Here is a 12020-nt window from a genome sequence, read left to right on the forward strand (position 1 = left end):
TCTAAATTAATGTGAAGTTTCCTCAATTACAAAAAAATAAATAAATAAAGCCTACGACTAATAACCACACATCCTGTCGGGCAGAGCAAGATGGCGGACGAGAAACACCGCCAGACAGAGTGTCTCTGCAAAAAAGACAGTCTCTAGAAGAAATTAGAAGAAGCAAGCAGAGGAGCATACATCCTACGAGGGTAAGAAGGAGGGTACCTGAGACCACGGGAGACTCCACAGGAGGAGGTAGCAGAGGAGAACTAGAAGCAGAGACCTCTCAAGAAGCTTGGAGACCAGCAGCAAGGATAGGTGGCTCGGTTAACTTTCCCCTCCCCTGCATCTGGTGGGCTCCCCAGCGGGTGCAGAGACCTGCGGACACCAGCCCAGAGACGGCCGCTGCCAGCTAGCAGTGAGCCTGTAGCAGACGCGGCACCAGGCTCCCAACTCCTGCAGGCACCTCCGTGTGCACAGACCCGAGCCGCGGGGCAGGCGCCATATTGCCTCCTTCTCCCCTCCCCCCGCCCTATCCTCAGCTGCCCAGAGAGACAATACAGCCACCAGCTGGAGGCACCTCCAGGGAAGGGACCTTCCCTTTTGGGGCCCTACAACTGACTGAGGGGTACTCAGACTGTGAGCTCCCTACCCGTCAGCCCTCCCAGGTGCTGCTGGCACGGTGATCCCAGGAGAACGGGGCAGACCCTGAGGCTGAGACATCAACCCAGCTTGGGCTCCCCGTGGGTGAATTGGGACTGGCACTCCTCTCCCTGGTGGGGATAGGGATTGAACTCCGGGGCCCAGAGGTCAGACCTGCAGACCAGATCCCATGCACCGAGGTCTCCCACTGCCCTGGGTACAAAAGGAATATTCGTGAACAGCCTACTGAGGTATGTGTGCCTTCAGGGGCAGATCAGCGTCCTAAGAGGGCAACCCTCCCCCCAAAGGCAGGCGTGTGCCCAGCCCAGGCAGCAACCCTGCGCAGGGAACCTCCTGGCCTGCATCACAGCCAGGGGAGGCCCAGTGGCGTGAGGTCTGGACTGCTGGCAGAGGCCCAGGAGGAGCTGTGGAGTTGGGGAGGGTGGAAAGAAGCAAGGCCTGCTCCAGACTGCGGGTCTCAGACAGCCCCACCCCACACGCAGACTCAGACAGCCCCACCCCAACAGGCAGACTTTCTGACTGAGCGGGGCCATTCCAGCCCCTCCCCGACAGCTTTTCCCAGAAGCAGAGAACAGAACTTTGACCCCAGCTAATGACATTGGTGGTGCCTGAGGGCAGGCTTACCCAACCCAGCTCTGCCCAGACTCTCTCCTAGACCAGTCCTCACTGAGGGGAAGAAAAGGACACACCTGGAAGTCCCAGGGCCCCACCCACCACCTGAGGCACTAGAGTTCTCTCTAGAAGAACAAGAGCTGGTTACAGGACACAAAAAAAACAGTGTAGCCTGTTCCTCCCAGCAAGCGCCACCTACTGACAGGGAGGACATTCTGCACACCCTTTTCACAGCACCTACTGACTCATCATACACGGTGTGGTCGAATCTCACTTACAAACACCACCTATTGGCTCAGAGACTAAACAGGGTATGTCAATACTCAAACGAAAACCTAAAGGAAAGAAGTAACAACTGATCCAGATGGGAAGAAATCAGCAAAGGAACTCTGGAAATATGAAAATTCAAACAGAAAGCACACCCCCAAAGAGGAACACCAGCCCATTAGAAATAGACACCAATCAAAATCAGACCACTAAAATGACAGAAGAAGAATTTCGAGCATGGATCCTAAGAAAATTCAATGAGTTGCAAGAAAAACTGGATAATCAACACAAAGAAAATACAAAAACACTTCAGGATCTGGAACAAAAATTCACTAAAGAAATTGAAACAATGAATAAAAGCCTAACCGAACTCCTGGAAATGAAGAATCAATTCAGGGAACTACAAAACACAGTGGAAAGCCTCAGGAACAGGGTAGATCAAACAGAAGAATCTCAGAGACTGAAGATAACTCCTTCCGATTAAATAAATCAGTCACAGAGATAGAGCAGAGAAACAAGAGAAAAAAGCAAAGCCTATAAGATATGTGGGATTATGTGAAGAAACCTAATGTGAGGGTTCTAGGGTTACCCAAAGGGGAAGAAGAAAACACTCAAGGGTTGGATAAGCTATTTGAAGATATAATAAAGGAAAATTTCCCAGGCCTTAGTAAAAATCTTGATATACAAGTTCAAGAAGCTCAGAGGACCCCTGGGAGATTCAATGCAAACAGGAAGACATCACGACATGCAGTCATCAGACTGACCAAAATATCAACTAAAGAGGCCCTTCTACGAGCTCTAAGGTGAAAGAAGCAAGTCACACACAAAGGAAAGCCAATCCAAATAACACCAGACTTCTCTATTGAAACTTTACAAGCAAGGAGAGACTGGGGCCCCATTCTCACTCTTCTGAAACAGAACAATGCCCAGCCTAGAATCTTATTCCCTGAAAAACTAAGTTTTGTATACGAAGGAGAAACAAAGACATTCTCGGATAAGCAAAGACTGAGGGAATTCACCAAGACAAGACCAGCCCTTCAGGAAGTACTCAAAACAGTGTTACCCACAGATCAGCAAAATAAACACTCACAAATGTAAATCTACTCAAAAGCTAAAGATCAAAGCCCAGAAACCACAATGGCTCAAGAGAGAAAACAAGCAACAAAGTTCAACCCAACATAATGAACAGAAATCTGCCCCACCCATCAGTTATCTCAATAAATGTGAATGGCTTGAACTCCCCACTCAAGAGACATAGGCTGGCCGAATGGATAAAAAAATACAAACCAAGTGTCTGCTGCCTTCAGGAAACACATCTAACCTGCAAGGATGCATATAGACTAAAGGTAAAGAGGTGGAGAACAATATTTCAAGCAAAGGGAAGTCAAAAGAAAGCTGGCATGGAGGTACTGATTACAGGTAACTTAGTTTTTAAATCAACAAAAGTAATAAACGACAAAGAAGGTCACTACATAATGGTGAAGGGTACAGTTCAACAAGAAGACATAACAATTCTAAATATATATGCACCCAACCTAGGTGCACCCAGATTAATAAAGCAAACTCTACTTGATCTAAACAACAACATCATAATAGTCAGAGACTTTAACACCCCACTGACAGCACAGGACAGATCCTCCAAACAAAAAATCAACAAAGAAATAATGGACTTAAGCAGAAATCTAGAACAAATGGGCCTGACTGACATTTACAGGACATTCTACCCCCAAACCACTAAATGCATGTTCTTCTAATCAGCTCATGGGTCATTCTCTAAGATTGACCATATTGTAGGACACAAAGCATATCTCAAAGAATTTTACAAAATAGAAAGCATACCATGTATCTTTTCAGATCACAATGGAATAAAAGTAGAAATCAACCCCAACAGGAATTCTCATTTCTACACAAAGTCATGGAAACTAAACAACCTTCTGCTGAATGATCACTTCATAAACGAGGAAATCAAGATAAAAATCAAAAGATTCTTTGAACTAAATGACAAAGGAGATACAAGTTATCAAAACCTGTGGGACACAGCTAAAGCAGTCCTGAGAGGAAAGTTCATTTCCATAAATGCCTATATCAAAAAGTCGAAAAGATCACAAATAGACAACCCAATGAATCGTCTCAAATTTGTAGAAAAAGAAGAACAGACCAACCCCAAACCCAGCAGAAGTGAAATCATTAAGATCAAATCAAGGCCAGGCGGGGTGGCTCAAGCCTGTAATCTGAGCACTCTGGGAGGCCGAGACGGGTAGATTGTTTGAGCTCAGGAGTTCGAGACCAGCCTGAGCAAGAGCAAGACCCGTCTCTACTATAAATAGAAAGAAGTTAATTGGACAGCTAAAACTATACAGAAAAAATTAGCCGGGCATGGTGGTGCATGCCTATAGTCCCAGGTACTCAGGAGGCTGAGGCAGAAGGATCGCTTGAGCCCAGGAGTTTGAGGTTGCTGTGAGCTACGTTGATGCCACAGCACTCTAGCCCAGGCAACAGAGTGAGACTCTGCCTCAAAAAAAACAAAAGATCAAATCAGAATCAAACAAAATTGACAACAGGGAAACCATATGGAAGATTACCAAAACAAAAAGTTGGTTCTTTGAAAAAAATAAACAAAATTGAAACACCTTTGACTAGACTAACAAAAAGCAAAAAAACAAAAATCTCTAATAAGTTTCATCAAGAACAATAAAGGAGAAATTACAATGGATGCCATGTAGATACAAGATATAATTCATGAATACTACAAAAACCTCTATGTACACAAACTGGAAAATGTGGAGGAAATGGACAATTTCTTAGAAACACACAGCCTCCTTAGGCTCAACCAGGAAGAAATAGAATTCCTGAACAGACGAATATCAAGTACTGAAATTGAAACAGCAATAAAAAACCTTCCTAAAAAGAAAAGTCCTGGACCAGATGGTTTCACACCCAAATTTTACCATACCTACAAGAAAGAACTGGTGCCTATCCTGCAGAAATTATTCTACAACATCGAGAAGGATGGAATCCTCCCCAACACATTTTATGAAGCAAACATAACCCTTATACCAAAACCAGGAAAGGATGCAACAAAAAAAGAAAACTATAGACCAATATCCCTTATGAATATAGATGCAAAAATTCTAAACAAAATCCTAGCCAATCCAGGTGCTTGTCAAGAAAATAATTCATCACAACCAAGTGGGCTTCATCCCAGGGATGCAGGGATAGTTCAACATATGCAAATCTATAAATGTAATTCACCATATAAACACGAGCAAAAACAAAGACCATATGATCCTCTCAATAGATGCAGAGAAAGCATTTGACAAAATTCAACACCCTTTTATGATAAGAATGCTCAACAAAATAGGCAGATGGGGCTTACCTAAAAATGATACAAGCCATATATGACAAACCCACAGCCAGTATCATACTGAATGGGGAAAAATTGAAAGCATTCCCACTTAGAACTGGAACAAGACAAGGCTGCCCACTATCTCCACTTCTACTGAACATAGTGCTGGAAGTCCTTGCTATAGCAATCAAATAAGAAAGCAAAATTAAGGGCATCCAAATAGGGGCAGAAGACATAAAACTCTCACTCTTTGCTGATGATATGATATTATATCTAGAAAACCCCAAGGATTCAACCAGGAGACTCCTTGAATTGACAAATGAATTCAGTAAAGTCTCAGGATACAAAATCAATACACACAAATCAGAGGCATTCATATATGCCAGTAACAGTAAAAGTGAGAACCAAATCAAAGACTCAATTCCCTTCAAAACAGCAACAAAGAAAATAAAGTACCTTGGAACATATTTAACTAAGGAGATAAAAGACCTCTACAGGGAGAACTATGAAACACTGAAGAAGGAAATAGCAGAGGACGTAAACAGATAAAAGAAAATATCACGCTCATGGGGCGGCAGAATCAACATTGTTAAAATGTCTATACTACCCAAAGTGACCTACAGAGTCAACGCAATCCCTATCAAAATACCATCATCATTTTTCACAGACATAGAAAAAATAATTTTACGCTTCATATGGAATCAGAGAAGACCCCGTATAGCAAAAGCAATCCTAGGCAATAAAAACAAAATGGGAGGTATCAATTTACCAGACCTCAAACTATACTACAAGGCAATACCTTGGTACTGGCATAAGAACAGGGACATTCACCAGTGGACCAGAACAGAGAACCGAGATATAAGACCATCATCATATAGCCAACTAATCTTTGACAAAGCAGACAAAAACATACACTGGGGAAAAGAATCCTTATTCAATAAATGGTGCTGGGAAAACTGGATAGCCACATGTAGAAGACTGAAAAAAGACCCGCACCTTTCACCTCTCACAAAAATCAACTCAGGCTGGGTAAAAGACTTTAACCTTAGATGTGAAACTATTAGAATTCTAGAGGAAAACGTTGGAAATACTCTTCTAGACACTGGCCTATAGGCAAAGAATTTATCAAGAAGACCCCAAAAGCAATCACAACAGCAACAAAAATAAACAAATGGGACCTGATCAAATTAAAAAGCTTCTGCACAGCCAAAGAAACTGTCAATAGAGCAGACAACCCACAGAATGGGAGAAAATATTCGCAAACCACACATTCAATAAAGGCCTGATAACTAGAATCCATTTAGAGCTCAGGAAAATCAGCAAGAAAAAATCAAACAACCCCATTAAAAAATGGACAAAGGACATGAACAGAAACTTTTCAAAAGAAGACAGAATAATGGCCAACAAACATGAAAAAATGCTCAACATCTCTAATCATCAGGGAAATGTAAATCAAAACCACAATGAGATATCACTTAACTCCAGCGAGAATGGCCTTTATCAAAAAGTCCCCAAACAATAAATGCTGAGATGGATGAGGAGAGAGAGGAACACTCCTACACTGCTGGTGGGACTGCAAACTAGTTCAACCTCTCTGGAAAGCAATATGGAGATACCTCAAAGTGATACAAGTAGATCTATCATTTGATCCAACAATTCCACTACTGGGCATCTACCCAAACGATCAAACGTCACTTTATGAAAAAGACACCTTCACTCGAATGTTTACAGCAGCACAATTCAAAATTGCAAAGCTGTGGAAACAACCCAAGTGCCCATCAATTCATGAGTGGATTAATAAAATGTGGTATATGTATACCATGGAGTACTATTCAGCTATAAGAAACAATGGTGATATAGCACCTCTTGTATATTCCTGGATAGAGCTGGAGCCCATTCTACTAAGTGAAGTATCTCAAGGATAGAAAAACAAGCACCACATGTACTCACCAGGAAACTGGTATTAACGGATCAACACCTAAGTGGACATATAGGAATAACATTTATCGGGTGTCGGGCAGGTGGGAGGGGAGGGGGGATGGGTATATACAACCACAAAGAGTAAGATGTGCAACGTTTGGGGGATGGACACGCTTGAAAGCTCTTACTCGAGGGGGGAGAGGGGACATGGGCAATATATGTAACCTTAATACGTGTACCCCCATAATACGCTAAAATAAAAAAAAAATACAAAAAAATAACTACACATCCTGTGGCTTTTCCCTTATTTAGGGGGAAACTTCTATACTTCTTATAGTAGTACAAAGAATAGCTGAGAGCATATAGAATCAGACTATCTTGATTGAAAGTGCCAACTCCATCACTTACAAGTTGTCCAACTTTGGAGAATTTAATCTCTTTCTTCCTCGGTTTCCTTATCTACAAAATAGAGATAACAGGACCTCCCTCTAGAAGTCATTAGGGAGACTAAATGACTAAAGCACTAGACTAAAAAAGCACTTAAAAGACTAAAAAAGCACTTAAAATAGTACCTGGCTCCCAGAAAGCACTCAAAATACTATTACTGCAAGCTCTGCATTTATACTAACATATGGAACAATATCTCCAAATCAGGATTTATAAAATTCTGAATAAAAAAATGTATAAACATTTCCATAGCTCAAGACACACTGTCAAATTCTTTCAAAAGGATTGCCCCAATTTACAATACCACCACCAAGCAAAAGATTACCAGTACCAGGACATAAACATCTTTAAAAATACTTACTAATTTACTAGGTCTTTATAATTTGCATTTGTTGGATTGCCAGAACAAGTCTGGTCCATTATCCATGTGTTGTGTTGACTAGTCATTCTTCTTTTGTGAACAATCTGTTCCTATGTGTGCCCTCATGTACTAAAGTCTTATGGTTTCTCTTTGATGGACAAGCAATCTTTATATTTTAAAAAAACACATATCACATTTATTATAAATATTTATCTAGACTATTTATTACCCTGTTACAGTGGATATGAAAGGGAATATTTCTTTCTACTAATCTAGCTTCAGAAGTCACAGTCTTTTATTTCAGAATATTTAATGTATGTAGTGGCATGATTTAATTAAAGCACTGATAAAATTTATCTTACAAAAGCTGAAATGAAATGCTTATAAAATGTGAGCTTTCAGAACAAAGCTGTTTCAAGCTCACCTCAGACCTTACTATTACAGATACTTAAAGATGAGAATAAAGACTACTGAATGTTTTCCATGGTTGAAACAAAGCAAAAACTTACATTCAAGTTAGCTCAATCAGGTTACTTGAGACATTCTTAAATTTCCTTAATTTTGCAATCTAAAACATTAATAACATGAAATTTTTTTTCAAAGTAAAAAAGTGAAGTTCTTACTAAGTGTACAGCATGATCTATTTCTTCAGTAGTTACACCTGGTTTAATCATCCCAGCAGCAATATCCAAAACTTCTCTAGCAAGCTGTAAAAAAGGAATACTTAATATATTCAAAAGAAATGAAATACAAACAGAAATGTGTACCTTCTGGACTGTCTTAGATTTTGTGGGAGATTAGTAAAATGACTCTTCCTTGAAGATTATAATTTTATAAGATATATAAACTATATAATATATAAATACATAAATATAATTATATAAATTTTATATAATAATTAGCTAACTAACAAATAGCTTAATAAGTAAGCTTAACTGATTTCTATATGAAAATGTACATCCTCAGCAATCTAAACAACAATCAATTGTGGACACTGAGTCTTCACATTTCTATAATGGGGTAGGGTGGGAGGAAATAAAAGAATAAGTGAATGAATATCCTCAAAGAACCAGATCAAATAAGTGAAAGTAATATAAAATTTTCTACATGACCAAAGAAAGTAAATATCAAAGGGGGAGGAGGGCATAGGCAATATAAGTAACCTTAACACTTGTACCCCCATAATACGCTAAAATAAAAAATTTAAAAAAAGAAAATAAATATCAAATCACTTTTAAAGCACTGCATAAAAATCTTAAAAATCACATCTAAATGAAGAGTATCAATATATCAATTATTTTTCTTTAGAAAAATAGAAATTCATGAGTTCATCTGTTAAAGTACAACCACTACTACCATATATTATAGGTACTTCACAACAGGACCTTTAGTGTTATCTCTATAAACCTTAAACTTTGTCCTATGTTATGACAATTTGAGGAAAAAAATGACAAAGTATCATAAAAGCCTGGTTCTTAAAAAAAATAAAATACAAGGGCTAAAAGAAAATGATCGTCATCTAAATATATATTACCTACCAAATTAATTTTCAAAGAGGCTATTTAAGTATTAATGAACTATTGGCTAAAATTATATTCTAAAAATAGTTGAATGAAAAATAAGTATGGCTAGTCATACATAGTCTTACAATGTAACATTTAATACTTTTATCAATCAGCAAATCACTAAGTACTACTTGAACAAGTACTACTCCATGGGGGGGGAAAGCTCTTACCCTACATACAAGTCTCATCCCTTCTATATCTTCAGATGAGAGTAATTTAATTTGCGAAGTACCTTTAAGAGCCTGTTCAGATTCAGACATTCCTGGAATAGAAAATTGGTAAGTAAAACTAAAAATTAGAATGGAAAGGTGTATTTATTAGCATAATTATATCCCTGATGACATAATAATAGTCAAGTCTCACTGTTTCACACAATGGTTATTTCATAATCTAGTAGGATCCAGGTTAGATTATTTTTAAAATATTTTCAACATGAAAAGAAAATGTGCTAAACAAATTGGAGAAAAAATTCTAAAGAACAAATTTCAGATCTATTAGAAATTAGTCAATATTTATGGACTACTTATTATATGCCAGGCAATATGCTAATAAGTTTAGTAAATAAATCATATTTGAACAGTACCATATAACTGACAAATTGCTTTCACAGTCATCATGTCATGAAGCAACTTTACAGCAACAAATGATTAGTCAATTATACTATTTTTTGAAACAGAAACCTAAGTCAATGTCCTTTGAACTGCAGTTTGTGACCTTCTGGTGGGCTATAACTATAACGTTTTTCAAAAAGTAAATAAATGAAATAGAAAACAATAGACTGTATCATATATAGAATAAGTGCTGCTGTGAAAAGTTTGTTAATTTATATATACATGCACATATGAAGATCATGTTATAAAATCCATTTCTCACTCTAGGTCATAGTAAAAAAAAGTTTAAAAAATACTACCCTAATAACCTTCACTAATAAAATTTGTTAATTCAAATTTTACACGAATTTAAAAGTAATAAAGCCAGTATAGTAATTATTTCAAAATCTTACAAAAATAACAGACTCACCAACTAATCCTGTTTGTAAGTAGTAATGGCCAAATGAAATATTAACAAACAGAATCCAATAAACACATAATACACCATGAGTTAAGTGAAATTCATACCAAGAAGGCAGGAATAGTTCGATATCAGCAAATCTATTTATCTAACTCATGACAGTCATAAATCCTTCCTTCCTTAAGGAAGGAAAAACAAATAAACAATCATCGAAAAAGAAAGATAATACTGATAACATGACCAGCTACCACCTTAAGATGATAAATATTAATACAAATCTCAAACCAAGAACCAACATCACAGAATGTCCACTATCAGCCCTATTATTTAACAATGTTCTGGCAATACTACTAGCACATGCAATTAAATAAGAGAAAGAAATAAGATGTATAAAATTAAAAAGGAAAAGACAAAATTCTTATCAATTTCAGGTATGGTTATACACCCCTAGAACAAAAGAATCATCTGGTAAAAAACTAGAAGAATTCAGCAAGTCAGCAGATTATAAGGCAAATATAACAAAATAAATAACTTTCTCATATACATATAATGAGCTAAAAAATACAGAAGATACTAATCACAAAAATAACTAAAAAGAAGGTACTCAGGAATAAACTTAACAATAAAAGACATATATGAAGAAAAGCTAAGACCACTACTTAAAGACATAAAAAGAGACTTAAATAAGATAGAAAAACATACCCTGTTCTTGGATAGGAAGACTCAATATTGTAAAGGTGCCAATTCTTCCAAAATTAATCTATAAATTTAATACTATCCCAATAAAAAATGCCAACAGGAAAATTTTGGTACCCAGACAAGCTGATTCTAAATTTCACATGGAAAAACAAACATGCAAGAATAGCCAGGAAAATTCTGAAAAAGAGGAAAGGTGGGGGCAAACAAGGCCTACCAAATATTAAAACATTGTATAGCTATAATAGTTTGGCAATGGCACATGATTAGACAAATGGGCTAATGAAACAGAACAGAATCCAAAACTAAACCCAAAGAAATATGAGAATGTAACATAATGACATAGGTTGCATTTTGAATCACAAGGAAAAGATTGATTTTTTAAATAACCAGTGATGTGATAATCAGGTATTCTTCTAAGAAAAAAATTAAGTGGCATCCCTATTTAACTCCCAATACATAAGCTTCAGCTAGATCACAAATTTTTATCATATACACAGAAAGACTGAACCCATAAAAATAATGAAAAAGAACACAGGAAAATAATTTTATAACTTCTTAAACCAGAAACATTCTTCTAAGTCATAAAACCGTACACACCTTAAAAAGAAAACACTGATAAATTTTTATAATAACAAAACATAAATGGTCAATTGGGAAAAAACATTTTTAACACATACATCAAAGGATCATTTTCCTTAATATAGAAAGAACATTTACAAATTAATATGGGAAAAATTAGTAACCTAACAGGAGAAAAAAAGGTGAAGGATATGAATAGCAATTCAAAAGGGAAAAAAAACCACAAATGACTTTTAACATATATAAGGATGCTCAACCTTAACCATAATTTTAAAATGCAAATTAAAATAACAGCAAAACACCATTTTTCATCTTTCAGATTAGCAAAGATCATAAAGCTTGATAACACACTATGTTTGGACAAATACAGGAGAAAAGAGATTGTCATATGTTTTTAATGGAAGTAACAATTGGCAAAAATCACTGAAATCTGTAGTAACTCTAAAAATCAAAAATGTATGTTATCTTTTGATTCACCTATTTTACTTAAAGTTATTAACCTACAAAAATACTCTCACACACAGATAAAGATGTAAATACAAAAACAGTTACTGCAAACTGGTAGAAG

General features: G+C 37.2%; 1 protein-coding gene across 1 annotated transcript in view; it reads right to left on the bottom strand.

Moving 5' to 3' along the window:
• The window catches only part of METAP1 (methionyl aminopeptidase 1), a 52883-nt gene that overhangs the window by 20084 nt on the left and 20779 nt on the right, over nucleotides 1-12020 (bottom strand). Inside the window, exons 5-6 of the mRNA XM_012738421.3 lie at nucleotides 9334-9425; nucleotides 8222-8305 (exon numbers count right to left, since the gene is read on the bottom strand). Of these exons, the coding sequence (XP_012593875.1) occupies nucleotides 8222-8305; nucleotides 9334-9425 (176 nt within the window). The remainder of the gene's footprint in view (nucleotides 1-8221; nucleotides 8306-9333; nucleotides 9426-12020) is intronic.

Source organism: Microcebus murinus, chromosome 29 (genome assembly GCF_040939455.1).
Source record: "Microcebus murinus isolate Inina chromosome 29, M.murinus_Inina_mat1.0, whole genome shotgun sequence".
Classification (NCBI taxonomy): domain Eukaryota; kingdom Metazoa; phylum Chordata; class Mammalia; order Primates; family Cheirogaleidae; genus Microcebus; species Microcebus murinus.